The sequence below is a fragment of the Peromyscus leucopus genome, chromosome 1, assembly GCF_004664715.2.
Source record: "Peromyscus leucopus breed LL Stock chromosome 1, UCI_PerLeu_2.1, whole genome shotgun sequence".
NCBI lineage: Eukaryota > Metazoa > Chordata > Mammalia > Rodentia > Cricetidae > Peromyscus > Peromyscus leucopus.
Window position 1 is genome coordinate 46,505,462 of NC_051063.1, and position 22,030 is coordinate 46,527,491.

The 22,030-nt window shown below is 38.9% G+C and overlaps 1 protein-coding gene across 1 annotated transcript in view; it reads left to right on the top strand.

Annotated features, from left to right (window-relative positions):
• The first annotated feature begins 11,800 nt into the window (after nt 1–11,800).
• The window catches only part of LOC114687280 (cytochrome P450 2C26-like), a 32,319-nt gene continuing 22,089 nt past the window's right edge, over nt 11,801–22,030 (top strand). Inside the window, exons 1-4 of the mRNA XM_037206727.1 lie at nt 11,801–12,045; nt 14,538–14,700; nt 14,874–15,023; nt 19,653–19,813. Of these exons, the coding sequence (XP_037062622.1) occupies nt 11,878–12,045; nt 14,538–14,700; nt 14,874–15,023; nt 19,653–19,813 (642 nt within the window). The 5' untranslated portion in view covers nt 11,801–11,877. The remainder of the gene's footprint in view (nt 12,046–14,537; nt 14,701–14,873; nt 15,024–19,652; nt 19,814–22,030) is intronic.

Sequence of the window (22,030 nt, forward strand, 5' to 3'; positions counted from 1 at the left end):
CAGGATAACAGCTTTAGAAGAACTTGTTAAACCTGTAAAAATTCAGACAGAAGAAATTAACAGTGAAGTTGTTTCAAGTCGGGTTCATAAGGTTGTAGAAAGAAAGCCTGTTTTCACACAGTCACCCTTAATTTATCCAATTAACAGTGAAGTTGTTTCAAATTGGGATCATAAGGTTGTAGAAAGAAAGCCTGTTTTCACACAGTCACCCTTAATTTATCCTGTAACTGTACAGCAGATGCCTGATTAAATGATGGCTACACAAAATAATTGGGCTCCAATTGAAATGTTGGATTTAAAAAGGTTTAAGGAGGCAATAGTATCTTATGGCATGCATTTCCCATATGTAAAGCAAATGTTAAACTTTTGGTCAACATATAATAGGATAATACCACAGGACTGGCGGGACCTTGCACAAGGTGTTCTGGAACCCAGCCAGAGACTTCAATTTCTGACTTGGTTTAAGGAGGAGGCTAAAAATATAGAAAAACAATGGAGGGATAAAGGAATACAAGTTTGCCAGGATCAGCTTATGGGAGAAGGTCAATATGCTTCAGCACAAACACAATGTTTATATGATGTCCAAACCCTAATTTTATGTCGAACGGCAGCCATGAATGCATGGGACAGAGTTGAGGAACCAGGAAAAAAATCTGAGTCATTTACAAAGGTGAGGCAAGGCCCAAAAGAGTCTTTTACAGATTTTTTACAAAGACTGGCTTCAGCAGTAAAGAGAATGGTCTCGAATTCAGAAGCTGGTAAGGCAATAATTGAATCTTTGGCCTTTGAGAATGCGAATGCAGCATGCAAAAGAATAATCAGGCCATTAAGGGCAAGATCTGCACCTATGGAAGATTGGATTAGAGAAACAATTAATGTTGAGGTTGATGAGCATGATGATACGTGGGTAGGAGAAGTAATTTCAAAAGGTCTGAGGAATGTTAGATGTTTTGGATGTGGAAAGCAAGGACATTTGAAAAGGGACTGTAGACAGGTCATTCCTAGAAGCAATGTTTATTCAAGGAACAAGAGCAACAGAATTCCCCTTCCTTCTGGAGTATGCAGAAGGTGTGGTAAGGGAAAACACTGGACCAACCAATGTAGATCAACAAAGGACAGACAGGGTAATCCTTTGCCTCAGTCTTTGGGAAACTCCCAGAGGGGCCTCACACAGGCCCCCAGTGCAAATCCAGTTCAAACCTTTCCTGCAGCTATAGAGGAAATGCCTGCTCTGGAGAGCGATTAAATAACCAAATGCCTATTGGAATAAATCATGCTGGTCAGGTTGATGAAACAGAGAGAATAGAAAATTCAGGAGAAAACATAAAGAAAATTTTTTGGCAAACTTCTATTAATGAACAAAGACCAAAATTAATGATAAAAATAAATGGTGTTTTGTTGTCTGGTCTGGTAGACACAGGTGCGGACGTTACCATAATTGCACCAGAATTTTGGCATCCAACTTGGCCTCTTCAGGAGGTAAACGTTCAACTGTTAGAAATTGGGACATTATCTCAGGTGAAACAGAGTGCAAGATGGCTCGAATGTATAGGTCCAGAAGGACAGAGAGGAAAATTAAAACCATATGTGGCTAACATAACTATGAACCTGTGGGGTCGAGACTTGTTGCAACAATGGAATACACAGATTAACATCCCTCCAATCTCAGAAACAAATCATAACCTAACACATGTTACTGAGAGAAATATTAGAAGATATTATTCTAATGAGTGGTCACCAGCCATCCATATTATACAAGAACAGGGCACAATAACTGATGACCTTCCAAAGACACCAATAGCTCTACCTTTAAAATGGTTAACAGACAAGCCTGTATGGGTCCAACAATGGCCTTTAACAACAGAGAAACTCCAGGCTTTAGAAGAGCTGGTAGAAGAACAGTTAAATGCTCAGCATATTGAAAAATCAAGTAGCCCCTGGAATTCTCCTGTCTTTGTTGTTAAAAAGAAATCTGGCAAATGGAGAATGGTAACAGACCTTAGAGCAATTAACAAAGTAATTCAGCCAATGGGCTCTCTACAATCTGGGATGCCTTTGCCTACTCTGTTACCAAAAGGATGGCCTCTCATAGTTATTGATTTAAAAGACTGTTTTTTTTCAATACCCTTACAAGAAAAAGACAAAGAAAGATTTGCTTTTACAGTGCCTACTTATAATAATTCTCAACCGGTTAAAAGATTTCAATGGAGGGTCCTCCCACAGGGAATGTTGAATAGCCCAACTCTGTGCCAATATTTTGTACAACAGCCATTGGAAGTGATACGTAAAAAATTTCCTAAATCTATAATTTATCATTATATGGACGATATTTTACTAGCTGACTCAAATGCAGATACTTTAGAAATAATGTTTGAAGAAGTAAAGAAAATTTTGCCTTGCTAGGGATTACAAATTGCTCCTGAAAAGATACAAAGAGGAGATTCTATTAATTATTTAGGATACGAAATAGAGCTACAAAAAAATTAGACCCCAAAAGGTGCAAATTCGGAGAGATAGATTACAGACTCTTAATGACTTTCAAAGATTATTTGGAGACATTTCTCATCTACGAACTATTGTTGGGGTAAAAAATGATGAACTGACTAATTTGTTCAAAACCTTAGAAGGTGACAAAGACTTAAATAGTCCAAGAGAATTAGCACCTGAAGCTGAGAAAGAATTAGCCTTGGTAGAAAAGAAAGTGCATGAAGGGCACGTGGATCATATTGATCCAAAGCTGGATTGCATTTTGGTTATTTTACCTTCTAGGCGTTCTCCTACTGGAATATTAATGCAGAGGGAAGATATTATATTGGAATGGATATTTTTACCAAATAAACCAAATAAAAAATTAAAAACTTATGTGGAAAAAAATCTCTGACTTGATTTACAAAGGAAAACTGAGACTTCGTCAATTAGCAGGCATAGACCCAGCAGAAATTGTCGTACCATTAACTAAGGAGGACATTGAAAAATTATGGATAGAAAGTGAACCTTGGCAAAGAGCTTGCAGTAATTTTTTGGGAGAAATTAACAGCAAATATCCCAAAAGCAATAGAATTGATCTTATAAAGAGAGCTGATTGGATCTTGCCTCGAATTGTACGGCAAAAACCCATATCTGGAGTTCGTACATTTTATACAGATGCCAACAAAGAAGGAAAGGCAGGTTACAAATCAGAAAATTTAAGTAAAGTGGTTCAAAGTCCGTATAATTCAGTTCAAAAATCAGAATTGTATGCTATTCTGTTGGTATTAATGGATTTTTCAGAACCTCTCAACATAGTAACTGACTCTCAGTATGCTGAAAGAGTGGTGTTACATATTGAGACTGCAGAATTTATCCCTGATGCTTCAGAATTAACTTCATTATTTATTCAATTACAAGATACAATTAGGAAAAGGAATCATCCTTTATATATAACTCACATTCGATCCCATACTGGTCTGCCAGGCCCTTTAGCACAAGGCAATGATGAGATTGATAAATTATTGATAGGAAATGTGCTGGAGGCCTCAGAATTTCATAAAAAACATCACGTTAATAGTAAAGGTTTAAAAAAGAATTTTTCCATAACCTGGCAACAAGCCAAAGAAATAGTAAAGAAATGTCCTACTTGTTCCTTCTACAATCAAACGCCATTACCAGCAGGATGTAACCCAAAGGGTACTCAGAGAAATGAAATCTGGCAGATGGACGTGTTTCACTTTGCAGAATTTGGAAAATTGAAATATGTACACCACACTATCGATACTTATTCAGGATTTCAATGGGCAACTGCTTTGAGTTCTGAAAAAGCTGATTCTGTAATCACTCATTTGCTAGAAGTTATGGCCATCATGGGTATACCTGCACAAATCAAAACTGACAATGCTCCATCATATGTCTCTGTTAAAATGAAACAGTTTTTTGCTTATTACAATATAAAACATATTACAGGCATACCACATAATCCTACAGGTCAAGCAGTTATAGAAAGATCAAACAGAACTCTAAAGGATATGCTAAATAAACAGAAATGGGTAACAAAAACCCCAGAAATAGACTGCATAATGCTCTTCTAACTTTGAATTTTCTGAATGCCAATGAGAAAGGAACAACAGCTGCAGAGAGACATTGGATAATAGAAAAAACTACAAAATTAAATCAGCCTATATACTTTAAGGATGTGCTGACCTCAGAATGGAAACCAGGGTATGTATTACATTGGGGACGAGGTTTTGCTTTTGTTTCTACAGGAGAAGATAAGCTGTGGGTACCATCAAAATTGATAAAAGTTCGATTTGAACAAGAGAGACCTCTTAATTAGAGGAGGTGATAGTTCATCAACCAGCATGAACATCCAATTTAAACTAACTGGTATCAATAATACATGCCTTTTCATTTAATCAGATAATAACTTGTCAAAAGGAAATATCCCCAAAATTAGTTTGGGGAAAGGTTTTTGTTTTTGTCTTTTAGGAGAATGAAGGTTAAGGAATTTGAAGAAAACTGGACAAATGAGACAACTGAAGAAAAGGGACAAATCATCTATCCCAAGAAACAGAGTGAAACGGTGTATGGGTATATATTATCTAAAAAATTTTTATGTCTTCCTAAATATTTGTTTCTGCTTTTCTCTAAAGATTTAACACTATTGGTTTTCTAATAGTCCCAGTTCAATTAAAATTTAAAAGCTGACTTTGGAGTTGGAGAATGGCTCTCTCCTTCTTTAAACTCAAGCATGTTGTTAAAAGGAAAATCCAAACTCCCTGTATCATGCCAGAATAAGAGCCATCTTCTGCTATGGTACAGGACAAAAGCAAAATTCATTAAGGGACTATTCTATTACTAATCTCAACTCTTTGATTCTATTCTGATTCTTAAACTTTTCTTAAAGTATGAATTTTATATCAAAATTTACAAGATTAACATATAAAGATATATAGATATATATACATTTTAAACTTTGTTAAGATATGAATGGTCATATAGAGTACTAACTAATTCTAGAAAAAAGGCTAGCTGCATATATATGTTTTTGTGTTCGAGTCTCTTATCAGTTTTCTGCAGGAAATCATGGCCAGGTCTAACATCAACTGAAGTCTCCAGAAAGAAGATGGGGCCCCACAACAACAACAATTCCACGTGGACAATAATAATATCATTAAGCTGACAAACATCATCCACAGATCAGCTTTGAACTACAAGGTGCTCAGAGCAATTTTGAGATGACTAGCTGAGATGATCCAGTCTCAAAGACTACTTGAATAAGGACTTGAGATAAACCCTGAACTTTGGCATTATACACAGACTGTATAATGAAGGATATAGTTACCTCTCCTAGAATTTGACAATTAACCTAAAATTTTTTCTTTCAGGATAAAGAAAACTTCGCCCATACCCAGCAGGAAGCAATTTTAAGAATACGACGCCCACATTCCCAAAGAGGTGGTGTGGGGCGGGTGGTTTTTTGGTCCTTTTAATGGGTTTTGGGTCTGGGATAATTTTCAGTATTTAGGGGGTTGGTTACAAGTTATTGTTAAGGGTTAAGAAAAAGGCTAAGCAAAGGAGATTAGATTTAAGGTTTTTGTTTAAAAAAAAAGAAAGAAAGAAAAGAAAAAGACAATTACTAATACTTTACATTGGATTGAATTGTTTTATATTGTATACAAATTTGAAACTGATATTGTTAGAAAATGCTATATGTATATTTCTAATTGTATTTATACCATTCATTTAACAATATAATACAAATTTCTGATCCTTGAATGTTATTATTACCAACTACTAGGATATAAAGAAATGAAATTTAGTAGTTAGACATTACAATAGAACTTGTAGTCATATTAGATATGTTTTAAAAATTGAGCAGAGATGTTTTAGACAGGTCATCTTCAAACCCTTCAGAGATCTATAGAATATGGCATTTAAAATGTTTTAATAACTTAGAAAATTTTTCTTTTTTGAGACATGTCAGCTCCTGGCAGTACTAATCTACTTCAGAGAAAATATGGGCATTGAAGAAACTGCATATGGAGTCAACTTTCCTTGTGGCAAAAGTTAGCCACTGGACAACAAAGTATCCTTGGATCAACAGGACAAAATGGACAGACAGAACACGAAACAATGGATTACTGATTCTTGCCAAAACAAGTGTGGTTATGGCTTTATCAAAAGGCATCTTCTGAGGCCAGGACAATATGGCCCCATCCCTGAAGTGGCCTTTGCATCCGGAAAAGGTACGGTGCCCTTTTCTTCGAAGGCAGCTTAACAGGCAGAGGGCCGATGGATTCTGTTGTACAATGGAACAGCAGCTGAAAGCTCATGCCTCTCAAAATTAGACTGGCATTTAATAAAGGGATGTGGAGAAGAAGGGGATGCTGAGATGAAGCCATATATACACAGCCAAGAAGAATGGACAGCTGAATTTAAAAACTGTCAACAATTTCCAGAATTTAAAATCCTGAATCATGACAGGACACTAGTGGAATTCAGGTGTTTCTGGTACATGGACTGCTCTCACCCAATGTGAGATTGAACTGTTGACCTTGTGTACATCCTACTTCACAAATGAGTCTGTCAGATACACTAAGCCTATAGGCTGAAGATGATGCCCCAACACTGTGGAGAAACCTCAGGTGACTGCCCAGGCAGCTGGCTGTTTCTGTCAACTCACAAATTTTTTGGAAGTTGCTTGCATGCACTTCCTGTTTTTTATTTTTGTTAGCTAATATTATTTCCTTCTTGGGTCTCTGAGGGAGTTGAAGATTAGTTAGTTATGGTTGAAGATTAGTTACTTATAGTTGAAAATTAATTAGGATAGAAATTGCATTAGATACATCTTGGATTTACCAAAATAGGATAGATAATGGAATTATTTTCTCTAATTTGTCCAATACCTGTTTAGGTATTTATTATTTGTATATATTGTATATAGTTATTGTACTTTTGTATATAGTTTTTCTTTTGTTAGTCATAACCTTTTGCTTTTTTTTCCTTTTTATTAAAATAGAAAAGGGGAAATGTGGTGGTAATCTAATTATACTGAAATGTGATTTTGATTGTATGTTAATAAATAAAGTTGCCTGGGGGTCAGAGCTATTAGAGCCATAGCAAGAGTGTGGCGGTGGTGGCACACGCCTTTAATCCTAGCATTCCAGAGATAGAAATCCCTCTGGATCTCTGTGAGTTCAAGGCCACATTGGAAATAGCCAAGCATGGTGGTGACACACTCCTTTAATCCCAGAAAACCAGCCTTTAATCCCAGGGAGTGGTGATAGAAAGCAAAAAGATATATAAGGCGTGAGGACCAGAAACTAGAAGCATTTGGCTGGTTAAGCTTTCAGGCTTTGGAGCAACACAGTTCAGCTGAGAGCTATTGGGATGAGGACACAGAAGCTTCCAGTCTGAGGAAACAGGACCAGCTGAGGAACTGGTGAGGTGAGATAGCTGTGGCTTGTTCTGTCTCTTTAAATAGACGAACAGACAGGAAATAGGGCTCTGATTCGGGAGGCTGGGACACCGCAGGTGGAAGGGTGAGATTTTGGCTCTGAGCTCTGACCTCTCGGCTTTCTCTTTTGCATTGTTTCTGTGTTTCTTATTTAATAAGAGTTGGATACATCAATAGAGAAGCTTTGACTCTTACACCCTTTAAAAAATATTTTTTATTTAAAGAAATTTTCTTTCCTTTTACATACCAAGCCCTATTCCCCCTCCCTCCCCTTCTCCCACTCCCCCCCTCCCCACTATACCACCCACATCCCTTCCTCATAGGGGATAAGGCCTCCCGTAGGTAGTCAACACAAGCTGGCATACCACTTTGGGGCCAGACCTAGCCCCTCACCCCTGCCACAAAGCTGAGTAAGGCATCTCACCACAGGAAATGGGCACTAAAAAGCCAGTTTATGCCCATTTGTCCAGCCAGGATAAGTCCTACCTAGTCCCATTGCCAGGGGACCCACAAACTCATCAAGCCACACAAATTTCACCAACATTCAGAGGGCCTAGTGTGGTCCCATGCAGGATCCCCTAATGTCAGTCCAGAGTCCATGAGCCCCCACTGGCTTGAGTCAACTATCTCTATGGTTTTTCCCATCATGATCCTGACCTCCACTTGCTCCTATAATCATTCCTCCCTCTCTTCAACTGAACTCCAGGATCTTGGCCAAGAGCTTGGCTGTGGGTCCCTGCATCTGCTTCCATCAGTCACTGGATGTAGGTGCTATGATGACAATTAGGGTAGATACCAATCTGAGTGCATGGAAAGCTAGTTCACACATCTTCTCCACCATTGCTATGAGCCTTAGCTAGAGACAATCTTGTAAGTTTCTGAGGTTTCCCCTAGCTGTGGATTTCTCCCCATCCCCTTAATGGTACACTCTGTCAAGATATCTCTTTCATTGAAAGAGATTATTACATTCTTGAATGTAACTTTTCTTTTACTGTACCTAGGTTGGACATTATAGATTCTTTCTTGGATTCCTTAGTTCTTGAACTTGGTCTAAGGACACCTAATCAAATAGTGTGTCTGTGCTTACACGACCACTGGGGAACTTTATTCATCACTCTTTAAAAAATTGTCTGAGTCACAAAAACTACCAACCATTGTATCACAGATTTATAAAATGATAAAAGCATTAATTCCAAACACAAAAACACACCCACTTCAGAACATCCCTCTGAAATATTTGATCAAGTCTTTGCATTCCTTCTACTCTTCCCACTTCTCATTTTTAAAATGTTGGATTTAAATTTCTCTATGAGTTAAAGCAAGGTAGACACTTATGATATTGGTAATGCAACTATTTTCTTTATTTTAGTTGTCAGAGCCCACCATGTCGAAATATGTATATATAGAGAGGATTCTCCTCATGAGTGCTGCTTTCTTGAAAGTAGAGGTAATCATGAAGGCTGACTGACTGGTTAGAACTGACATGCTCCCATCAAATCTGCCTTGCAAACCTCACAGCCTTGCATCCCACTTCACACTGCCATTTCAGGATGACAGGGATGTTTGCTCTGGTTGGTTATGTAATATATATCATTACCTATGTCACTTAGGGGAAGTGAGCAGGAGCCTTTGTGGCCCTCCTGTTCCACACAGGTCAGGCTCAAACTCCCTTGGTGACCTCAGGTCTTCTCAGATTGGGAGAGCCCCACCAAATGACTTCCTGTGGTAAAAGGTGACATATATATAGATGCGCCACCCCCTCTCCCCAATTGCTGAACACCTGCTGGCTCACTTGAAATTATAGTGTGGATTGAGAAAGCCTGTTTTTCTTTTCTTATTTTTCTAATCCTGTTGCACAATTAAGAATCACTGTGATTTTTGTTTGTTACTATGAATCTGTCCTAAGAAAAAAATTCATCTGTCTAATTGATAAATAATAATATTGAGTCCAGGTTTGTTTAATAAATGTTTCTATGTTTTAAGAAAAACAAAGAGCCGGGCGGTGGTGGCACATGACTTTAATCCCAGCACATGGGAGGCAGAGCCAGGTGGATCTCTGTGAGTTCGAGGCCAGGCTGGTCTCCAAAGCGAGTTCCAGGAAAGGCACAAAGCTACACAGAGAAACCCTGTCTGAGAAGAAAAAAAAAGAGAAAAAGAAAAACAAAGAACTTCAGTGCTGTGAAAAGGCTAGAATGTTTGCAGGTCTAGAACCCAATGACCTCAGGCCATCTCAGCTTCCTTTGTAGCAATTTTCCCCAACTCTTTATATAAACTATCATCTTTATGATTATTTGGTAATCTTTTGAATATGTAAATAGATCCATAGCTTCTAATGACCAAAATACTAAGAATGTCAGAAAGCATCTGAGGCCTGTACCTCAGATTTCTCCACATTTTATAATCACCTTACCTAATGCTTCCATTGATAAATTTGACAAAGTCTTCATTTATGGTTTTCTTTGAAATTGTTCCCATGTTGGAACAAGGTATTAGGGAAACATTGCAGTTTTCTCAGCCATGGTCCTGCATATTTGGCTCCAGAATAAATTATTACTTTTTTTTGAGAGAGTAATTTCTTAGCCATAGAAGAGGGACTATTTCAGAAGAGAAAGAGGAGGAGGCATCAATATGGTAAAGAAAAGCTGTAAAAATGGCATTATGAAATCTGTTCAATTGTGTAATGAATATGCACTAGTAATTTTTCTATAAAATACCAAAACATTTTTTAAGTATGTGATATCAATGAAAGAAGAGACAAGTTAACAAACAAAATGTAAGGAAGGGTCACTAAAAAGTTTTCCAAGAGTCAATTCATCTTGATTGAATTATAGTGATTGGTTATACTCCATGTATCACCAACACGTCTTTTATTTAAAAAAAAAAGTACACCAGGTGAGCTCAGAGGTCCATCTCTCTTTAAGTTAACTTGGATTCTAATATTCTATAAAAGAAAAAGTTGGTCCAAAGCATCATGCTGACTTAGAAATGTGCCAGATTAAATATTACTTGAGGCATGAAAAAGAAATCTACTGAGACTGTTTTATTCAAATCTATTCTTTGAGATTTTAGAGCAAATTGATTGGGCAAGAAATTACTGCTTGTGTCATTGCAAATAAGAGAAAAAACATGTTTTGGGTTATTGAAGGTTATCTTAGATACTTTTGTAGCTATTTTTTGTACTCTTTGAGCAAGATTACAAAACTTGAGCAAACTCTTCTGACTTCTGTGTTAAAATAGTGGTGATATAATTATTAACTAGATTCATGTTTACTGTGAATGTTAGTGATTATGATCAGGATAGTGCCACGGTGCACAGTCAAGAAATTGTGATGCGTATCATTAAACTAAATGCTTTTGTGCAAGGAAGGAGGCAAAATGCAAGACGTGTGGATTAAATTAGAAATGTCTCCTTAAGCTCAAGTATTTGAATACTTAGTACCCACTTGGTGGTGCTGTTTGGAGAGGTTTAGGTCATAGCAATTATTGTTACTGTCACTATAGACTATTGTGCTTATCCTCTTTACATCTGCACTGGTGGAACGAGGAGAATTCTAATACTTTTCTTTAAGAATCTATGGTAAAGCCATGGGGGTAAGTATGCCCATTAGATAGTCACTTTGATTTTTAAATTCTTCCAGCTATGAGCTGTGAGACACTGACAATTCCTTCTGTCCCATTATCTTCAAAAAAGTTCTTTCATGGTTGAACTACATAACACTGAAAAAGGAACAACTTTCTTTAGCTTAATATTTATTTTCTGATTCAACATGTATTACTGATAGATTTGTTTTGTTATCTCAGTTTTATAAACAGCCAAAGAGTGAAATAGTGAGCTATAAAGTTTACATTGTTGAGGAAAGTATGTCCAAAGGTTTAATACAGCAAATAAATATTTTAAATATGCATGACCATGGTGGTACACAAATAAATTTCTAGCTATTGTGTCAATTTAGAAGAATTGTCAGTTTGAGGTAAATCTAAGCTACATAGTAAGACTTTGCCAAAAAATAAATATATTTTATAGAATATAGAAACTACCCATAAGTCATAAATTCCTACTTGATCACTAACCTGAGCATGTAAAGGTTGAGGAGTATTCTTCCATCTCAAAAGTAATCTATTGCTTCTTAAGAATAGTTGCACATTATAGATATATTTGTTTGTTTGTTTTTTTAGCAATAGTTGGACACCAATCATTACCATTAAACCAGAAATTCAAACAGCTATCCTGTAAAGAAGGACAAGGGTAAAGGACATCTAAATTTCTCTATTAAAAGGACAAAGTCTACTAGAGAGGGAGAGAGAGATCAAAGGTTATCCAATTTAAAAAAGTTATCTGATTGATCAGTCAATGGTATACCAAAGAAGAACATGTTGATTCAGCAGGTAGTGTTATAAAAGCTCCATGCTGGCTGATCATAGTTTTGTCAGTGAGAAGGGTCTCCATGGATCCATTCATTGTCTTGGTGCTCAGTCTCTCCTGTCTGCTTCTCCTCTCACTCTGGAGACAGAGCTCTGAGAGAGGAAAGCTCCCTCCTGGCCCCACTCCTCTCCCAGTTATTGGCAATTTCCTCCAGATAGATGTGAAGGACATCAGCCAATCCTTGACCAATGTAAGTATTCTTTGTGCTCCTCCAATATCTTGATAAAGAAGATAAATTGAAAGCTACTTTAAATGAAAGTCTAATATAAGAGGAAATAATTGCTATAAATAATCATAAAGTCAAAATTCTTGTGTACCTTATGACTTTTACTGTTGTTGCTTTGTCAAGAATTTAGTAATGAGCAAGAATTCAGGTGAAAAGATATTTATTTTATCGTGTTTTATAAGATAAGAAAAAATTTCCGCAAAATTTGTGTATATTTCCTGCCTTAAAAAAAGCAAAAATAGCTTTTTCTGTTACTTTTTGGTTGAAGGTCAATAGTAAGTAACATTTTATTCAATAAGTCAGGTATAACTTTAAACAAGCATTTTTACGGAGGTTATCTATTTGATGCTGGACTCTAACGAACTACATGCTGCCTAATTTAAATAAATATCAATGGACATGGAATAGCACAAGAAATGCAAGAAAGAAGCCAAGCTTTCAGCATGTGTGGTGATATTTATATCCAGTTTTAATTTTTGCAAAATCTAAGGCTAGGGCTAAGAATGCTGCCAGAGAAGGACCTGTTTTTCCAGGAAATATTGCATGCCTGTGGTGCAGCTTCAGTGGTGCCCACTCTCTGTGTTTGTAGTGGCAATTGCCAAATCTGGCCTGCTCAACAGAATCATTTGTGGTGCCTTACAATTTTACATTTCAAAACTAAGTGGGCCTAGCTTTGCTGCTATATTACTACATCATTTCATCTATTCCATTGGTCTACTTGTATATTTTTTGAGAGTACCAGATGATTTATATCACTATAGCTCTATAATATAATTTTATGTCAGGTATTGTTATACTCTCCAACAGTGTTTTTACTCCTTAGGAGTGCCATGAATTTTTTTTTCATTTTTCTTTATTAAGAAATTTTCTACTCACTCTACATAGCACCCACAGATCCCACCTCTCCCTCCTCCCTCCTCCCACCCTCCAGCCCTCCCTTGTAGGCCACCCCACATACCCACATCCCCCAAATCAAGGTCTCCCATGGGGAGTCAGCAAAGCCTGGAACACTGATCCTAGGCAGGTCCAAGCCCCTCCCCACTGCATCAAGGCTGCACAAGAAGTCACACCATAGTCACTGGGCTCCCAAAAGCCTGCCCATGCACCAGCGATGAATCCTGATCCTCCTGCCTGGGTGCCCCCAAACAATTCAAGCCAAACAACTGTCTTCCATATCCAGAGGACCTAGTACAGCCCCATGGGGGCTCCACAGCTACTAGACTACAGTTCATGGGCTTCTACTAGTGTGGCCTGTCATCTATCCACATCTTCCCATCATGATCTTAACATCCTCCGCCTGCAGAATACCTTCTCTCTCTCTCTCTCTCTCTCTCTCTCTCTCTCTCTCTCTCTCTCTCTCTCTCTCTCTCCCATCGATTGGATTCTCTGAGCTCAGCCTTGTGCCTGGCTGTGGATCTCTGCCTCTGCCTCCATCAGTCACTGGACAAAGGCTCTGTGATGACAGTTAGGTATTCACTAGACTGGTCACCAGAGGAGACCAGTCCAGGCACCCTCTAGACCTCTACCAGCACTCCAAGGTGGGGTCATCCTTGTGGATTCCTGAGAACCTCCTTGGCACCCTGCCTTTTCCTATTCCCATGATGTCCTCATCTATCATGGTATCTCCATCCCTGCCCTCTAGCTCTGTCTCTGGTCCAGTGAAGCAGAAGTGGATGATATCTACATGAGCAGACTGGGATGGGGGAGGGGAAGTGGTGGAGGATGAGTAGTGGGTCATGAGAACATAGGGAAGTGGGAGGTTCGAGCTGGAACACAGCCATGAATATTCTTGGTTCTTTGTGGTCCCATACGAGTCCTCTGTTGTTTTCCTAAACCTGTAAATATGGCATCAGAAGTTTGATGTATAGCATAAAATCTGTAAATATGGAATTATGGTTTTAGTAGTTTGGGTGTTTTGTTTCTTGGTTCCTGTTTCTTCTCTGCTCTTCTTGTTGAGGTGTCCTATGTTTAAGTAGAGGGTCTCCATAACTGTAGGCTGGACTTCTGTAGGTCAGAGAGGACTGACTGGTTTCTGTTCATAAGGGTGTTTTTTCCTGAGTTGGAGATCTGGACATAATGGGCAGGATGGGAAGGATGACTGTGGGTAGGGTAGACAGGCACTGAGAGAGGGGGCAGTTGTTAGGCAGATGGGTGGCTTACATGGAGTTCTGGTGGCTAGTGTTCTGCTGAATGTTCTGATGTGAAAATTTGTTGTAATCTTTGTATAACAAATACCTGAGCTCTGAGCCATTACATGGTTCACTGTAGGTGATCAATAACTGATGGTCACCATAATGTGATATAAATAGGCTTCAGAACCATTTGAATCTGATTTTGCCTAAATAAAAATTATTAAAATACAGTGAATGATAATATTAGTGTGAATGAGGTTGACTCCATGGAGATTAAAGTGACTATTCTTTGCTAATATTTACATTTTTCTTTCCAATTTCCAGCTTTCAAAAGTCTATGGCCCTGTGTTCACCCTGTACATGGGCATGGAGCCCACTGTGGTGTTGCATGGGTATGAAGCAGTGAAGGAAGCTCTGATTGACCATGGGGAGGAGTTTGCTGGAAGAGGAAGCTTCCCAGTAGCTGAAAGAATAACAAAAGGCCTTGGTAAGTAGGTGTACATGTTCATGTGAGTGCTGCACAGTGTTTACAGTGAAAGTGAAGACTGAAAAGAAGGCCTGGACCTCTTCCTAAGATACAGGTTGGACCTCTCTATGGTTTCCACCCATCAGATCTCTCATCTGTTCCTAGAATCTATGTCTAGTGTTATCATTTTTTAGGCATTATTTTAAGCAATGGAAGCAGATGGAAAGAAATAAGACGCTTCTCACTCATGACTCTGCGGAATTTGGGCATGGGTAAAAGGACCATTGAGGACCATGTTCAAGAGGAAGCACAGTGTCTTGTGGAGGAACTGAGGAAAATCAATGGTAAGTGTAGGTTTATGCACTTATATCTTAGTCTAGGTATGTGTGTATGTCATGTTGATCACATCCTATCTAAAATTTTTCTTTGTTTTTAAGTCAAAAACAATGAATTTCATGTTAATTTTCTGTTGAGCTGCTTGACTATGCATTTCCATTAGCACAAATGTAATTTCTCTTTGTAGATCATTCCACCACAGAATAAATGCTATTGATAATGGGGACAGAGCCCAGTCAGAATATTTGTTTTCATTTTCTTTGACTACAGAGATTTAAGCAAATTAACTGAATTATACAGGATTCTTATAGGTCAATGATAACAGTCCTGGGTAACAATCATGTGTTTTATGGCTTTCATTTCTTAGCCAAGTATAATAGAATACTCATCATTTATTGTGTCTGCTAAGCATATTATCAAATTGTGTTGCTATTTGTTTAAAAAATATTACTGCATTCAGATTCATATAAAATGTATCTTAATTGTGATCATCCACAAATGCCTCTGAGATACACCCCTACTTTACTATCTACCCTACTTTGTGTTGTCTCTTTATTTAATATCCAACAAAACTGATCTGTGCTTGATATATATGATTTTTTTAAAAAAATTATTAGTGGTTTCAGAATTTTTTTGTTTAAAAACATGTTTTATGCCCAAGAGTGGTATAGCTAGGTCTTGGGGAAGATTGATTCCCAATTTTCTAAGAAAGCCACATATTGATTTCCAAAGTGGCTGTACAAACTTGCATTCCCAGCAATAGTGGAGGAAAGCTCCCCTTGCTTCACATCCTCTCCAACATAAGGTGTCTTCATTGTTTTTTATCTTAGCCATTCTGACAGGTGTAAGGTGATCTCAGAGTTGTTTTGATTTGCATTTCCCTGATGATTAGGGATGTTGAGCAATTCCTTAAATGTCTTCAGATATGGATCTATTTGCAATCTTCTGCATGTTGATATCCAGTTATGCCATTTGTTGAAGATGCCTTCTTTTTTTGATGATACAGTTTTGGCTTGTCAAAAATTATATGTTCATAGGTGTGCGGATTAATGCCAGGGTCTTCAATTTGATTCCATTGGTCCACATGTCCGTTTTTTATGCCAGTACCAAGCTATTTTTATTACTATAGCTCTATAGTAGAGCTTGAAGTCAGGAATTGTAATGCCTCCAGAGGTTATTTTATTGTGCAATATTCTTTTGGCTATCCTGGGTTTTTTGTTTTTCCATATGAAGCTGAGGTGAGAAAGAGGAGGGATTGTATAAGCGAGAATTGTTGAGACCAAGATTGGAAAAAGCACAAGGACAAGTAGCCAAACTAGTGGAAACACATTAACTAGGAACAAATAGCTGAGGAGCTCCCAACTGGATCAGGCCCTCTGGATAAATGAAACAGTTGATTAGCTTGAACTGTCTGGGAGGTACCGAGGCAGTGGGACTGGGACCTGTCCTTAGTGCATGAGCTGGCTGTTTAGAGCCTGGGGCCTATACAGGGACACTTTGCTCAGCCTGGGAGGAGGGGGCTGGACCTGCCTGGACTGAATCTACCAGGTTGAACTGAATCCCAAGGGGAGTCCTTGCCCTGGAGGAGATAGGAATAGGGGGTGGGCTGTGGGGAGGGCAGGGAGGAAGGAGGAGGGAGACAGGGGATTCCATGGCTGATATGTAAAATTAAATCAAACTATAAAAGAAAAAAATGTTTTAATTGAAATACTATTGCATAATTCCCCTCCCCTGTTTTTCCTTCTATCCCTTCCCAGATGCCCTCCCTTGTCTCCTTCTCTTGCTTTTCCCACTCTCAAATTGATAGCATCTTTTTCTTTATTATTGTGTAAATGTATGTAAATGAACACATACATATACAACCTGTTGAGTACTTTTTGTTGTTGGATAACATATTCTACCAGCTCTTCAAAAAAGAACCAACACCAATACTCCTCAAATTATTTGGTAAAATAGACAATGATGAAACATTTCTAAAAATCTTTCTACAACATTGGTATTACAATAATACCAAAACTAGGCAAAGAAAAGAGAGAGGAGAGAGAGAGAGAGAGAGAGAGAGAGAGAGAGAGAGAGAGAGAGAGGGAGGGAGGGAGGGAGGGAGGAGGCAGGATGGAGGAGGAGGGAGGAAGGAGGGAGGAAGGAAGGAAGGAAGGAAGGAAGGAAGGAAGGAAGGAAGGAAGGAAGGAAGAAATAAAAGTATAGGCGAACATCTCTGATGAATATGAAGAAAACTATTTTTCAATAAAATATTTGTAACCAAATTCATAGTGCATCAAAAAGTTATCCACTGTGATCTAAATGGATTCATTCTAGAGTTTCAGGGATGGTTCAACAGACTTAAATAAATAAATGTAAACAACTTCATTACTTTTTCTTATGTGGAACTTATCATTTTGGCTTATGCTCTATTAAAACACATATGACAGCACAAATCTGCAAAATGCATAAGGAGAAATTATTTCTTAGTTAAATTATGTCTTTAATTAAACAAGAGCCATTTTTGTTAACTTTTTGACTCTGTCTTTAATCCTGCCCGTCATTTCTGTTCAAGTTCACTTTTTCTTGTGTGTGTGTATGTGTGTGTGTGTGTGTGTGTGTGTGTGTGTGTGTGTGTAGAAAATGAATCACTTTTCTTTTGCTGCCCCTAAAATGCTACTTACTCAAGAAGTTCCTGTCCTGAAAAAACTCTGATTAGCCATTTCATTTCTAAGTCTGTTAACTTTTTTCTTCCAAATAAAGTGAAAAGAAAGACTGAAAATCAAATTTAATCTGTTAATGACATGTATACACACAAATAAAGTCCCAATCCTTTACCTTTCACTGTTTTCGGCTTAAATAAAATATTTCCTATTAGCATGCTATATAATCATGTCTTTAAACCTTGGCATAGCCACAACAATATTAAGAAAGTTCCTGTTATTCAAATGCATAATTTTTATTCAGAACACTGTTAATTCACGTGATCCTTATGTGGGATCTGCAGATTTAAATTTGGGATCAGCTTGAATGCAAGATGTATTGATAATTTGATCAAAGGAAATTCATTATAGAAAGGACATCACAAGAAACTGCCCTGTGAGCTGGAAAGATGGCTTTTCACTTGAGAGAGAATGCTCATTCAGAGAAGCAGCAACGGGGTCCCAGTGCCCATGTCAGGCAGCTCCATGAGATCTGACAGGCTCTTCTAGCCTCCCCGGGTATCCAACACACACACACACACACACACACACACACACACACACACACACACAGAGAGAGAGAGAGAGAGAGAGAGAGAGAGAGAGAGAGAGATACACACACTAACACATGCACACACACTATCACACCTGTGAACCCATGTACACAAATAGAAATAACTTATGATTTTTTGACCTGTACTATCTTACACATATGTGATACACAAATTTTAAGCATTATATCAGCATAGGATTTTGATAATGATGATTTTGGGAAATGTTTACAAACCTACAAACCATACTTTTGCCCAAATATGTGGTTAGAGTTTGATTGAACATAATCATCGTTTACTTCTTTCAAAAAAATGAACATTATTGTCCCTAATACTGCATATAGTGTGGGCTTCATAAAGACATTTCATAGCAGTGTAATGTGTTTAGAACATGCTCACTTAACCACCCGATTCCCATTTTTCCTATTGCATCCAACCCCTTCTTCTTTGTTATACTAAAAAAGATCATTTATTTTTATTTTGTGTGTATAAATGTTGTCCTGTGCATCCATGTGTGTACCACTTGTGTGCCTGGTACCACAGAAGTCAGAAAGTTGTATCAGATTCTCCTGGAACTGAGGTTACATAAAGTTATGAGCCACGACGTGGGTGCTCAGAACTGAACTTTGTTCCTCTAAAATAGCAGCAAGTACTCTGAATGCAGAGCTATCTGTCTAGCACTGAGCTTGTTATAGTTTATGTCTACTTTACAAATACTGCGTTTACTTTCTATGGAGCAAAATGTATTGTTTTAAATGATCAAGTGAGAAAGGGAAGTCTCTATTACAACCCTCATGTTGTTTCCCCCTCCTGGAATTTAATTATAAAATAAAAGCTTTCCTTTTATTTAGTGATGCAAACATATGCACATATGAGTGGCTGTTCTTGAGATTACACATTATTGTCATGTAACCAGGAGGAATTCTCCCCAGTTTTTTCTTCTAGTACCAGAACTCACCTGCAGTGTTGAAATTTCCTCCTTCCTTGGATTAATACTTGCTTCCTTGGTTACTCATTGTGGCTGCAGATCTTCCAGGTGTACACTCTCTATTTAAATACCAGTGTTATATGACAATTAGGCATTCCAATAAGGAACAATTCTGTTCTGAATACTAGTAACTTTAGGTTTATAAAATCTTTTGTTTTCTTTCAAGTATCAGAAAGAAGTATAAAAATTAGTGTAACAGATATGATATGTTTTAATTTAAGTGGTGAGGTTGAGGCCACCTCATTTTTAAGGTGAAAGTGATATGTTGATTCTATATATAACAAATGCTTAGCTGTTAGGAGAATTGTAGATGAGATATGGTTTAAAACTTCTACAGACTCTTTACCTGTTAAGAGAAACAAAATGTCTTCTTTGTATATTTTAATGGTATTTTTCTAATTGTTTCTAATTATCCAGGCTCACCCTGTGATCCCACCTTCATCCTGAGCTGTGCTCCATGCAATGTCATCTGCTCCATTATTTTCCAGAATCGTTTTGATTATAAGGATCAAGATTTTCTTACCTTCATGGAAAAAATAAATGAGAATATCAGGATTCTGAGCTCCCCCTGGTTGCAGGTGAAGTCAAGAGCTTTTCCTTCTGAGAACATACTTACAGTCTTTCATTCTCATAGGTCAAACTCAATATGAACCAAGAAGTGAGATGACTGGACACCAGGGTTATGAAAAACATATTAAGGAAAGAATATCCGGAAGGCGGTTCTAAGTCCTTTGCTATACAAATAGCAAAACTCAAAGGCAAATGCCAGACTGGCTCAAACCTGCTAGTTCCCTATCCATTGATTTTCTAATTGATATCCACAGAAGTGTCTGTATAAAGTATTATTGCATTCACATCTAGAATTGTGGCCAGTTGTTCACAGGACATTCTTCTATGCATAATTCTTACCCTCTTTTCAATTATTGAATACATCTTCATCATATTATTAGGCAGGGATATTTTAGCTTAGAAAGAATATTCTTTTAAAAGAGAAAGAATCTTAATGGCAATGAAATCTACCAGGAAACATTGAATACTTTCAGTGGTTTGATGTGTCAGCTGGAATCCTAGTTGACAAGATGACAGCTAGAAATGAGAAGGTGAGTAGTTTAATGCTGTGTGGCCCACACACATGTCCTCAGGGTTGTCCTACAGCTGAACTGGCATCTCCTGAACTTTCCATAAAGAATGGCTGTGATCTGGGCTGCCTGGCATAACAAGGCATAGCAGTCAGGCACTACTATGGTGAGCAAATGTATAGTGTGATATGGGAAAGAAAGAGAAAGACAATAGTTCATGTCCTGTGGACTGAGGCACATCTGAAGAGGTGAAGCAGTGAGAAGGGGACTGAGGTGAGTGGCTTGATTGTCATCAGGGCCAAGGTGATGTTTGGGCCTTGGCTGCTGCCAGGGCACATTTTTGGGTTCATGGCCATGTTATAGCCATGGTCTGTGTGATGTCCATGGCTCCTGATACCACCAAAGGCCAAGAGGAAAGGTTTGTGGGGAGTTGGTCCTGTCCCTCACTGGCCACAACACTAGGGAGAGTGGGCCCTGCACCTCCTCTGGGCAGCACAGTGAACCTGATTTTGTTGACAATGGGTGAGCTAACCCTAAGAATGTGAGCTTGGGAGATTTGACCCTGCCCCTCATCTGCCCATATAGTGGCATGGGTGGGGTAGATGTGCCCCCCAAACTGCCTTTAGCAGGTAGGAGAGTTGACTCTGAAGTCATAAGTGTGGGAGAGCTGCCCTTGATCCCCCCACCAGCTACCGTAGTCAGAAGAGCACACCCTGCTCCTTGCCTGTGCAGCACAGTAGAGCCAGTGCTGTTGGCAGGGGTGTAGGTGAGTCAGCCTTGATGCTGTGAGTGTGAGAGAGCTGACCCCACTACTTGTCTGTCTTGTGATGGTGTGGTTGGGGAAGAGAGGTCACCTTTACCCTTAGCTCCTGCTGCCTGAGGCAGATGAGCGTGCTGACCCTCCCCTTTACCAGCTGCATCACTCAAGAAAGCAGACCCTGGTCCTAACCTGGGCAGCATAGTAGAGCTGGATCCTGTTGGCAGAGGCTCGGGTGAGCCGTCCCTGAGGTTGTGAGAGTGGGAGAGCTGGCCATATCCTGTCTTCTGCCACATGATGGTAAAGTCGAGGGAAAGAGGCCCTCCTCCATTGCCCCTCACACCTGTGGTGGTTGAGGGAGCTGCCCTTCCTCCTTACCAGCTTGAGCACCTGAAAAAGTGGGCCCTGCACCTTCCCTGGACAGTACATCAGAACTGACCCTAGTGACGCTATTAATTGCAGAGGCTGCAGGTGAATCAGGCCAGAGAATGTGACCTTGGGAGATCCGGCCCCTCCCCTCATCTGTCTTATGGTGGTATTGGTGGAGGAGAGATTTCCTCTCCTTCCTTGCAGCCTGTGGCAGTTGGAAAGGCTGGCCCTGAGGTTATAACAGTGGGAAAGCTGTCCCTGCCCTTCACCAGCCTAAGCTCTTAGGAGAGTGGCCCCAACACCTTGCTTAGTTAACACAGTAGATTTGGCCCTGATGGTGTGGTGTGGAAGAGCCAACTCTGAAGGCATGAAAGAAGTTCATTGCTATAAGGGGTGAACTAGGCAGGGCTGTGCCAGACAGATCATCATGGTCCTGAGCACGAGGGAGAGCTGGAGGGCTGGCAAACACTGCAACTACTCAGGCCTAGAACCAGGTTTATTAGTAGGTGCACCTCAACATCCACCCCATCTGTGATCTGCTGGAGGGGCTGGTCTGTAACTGGAAAGTTTCTCTCCAGGTTCGCTAAGCC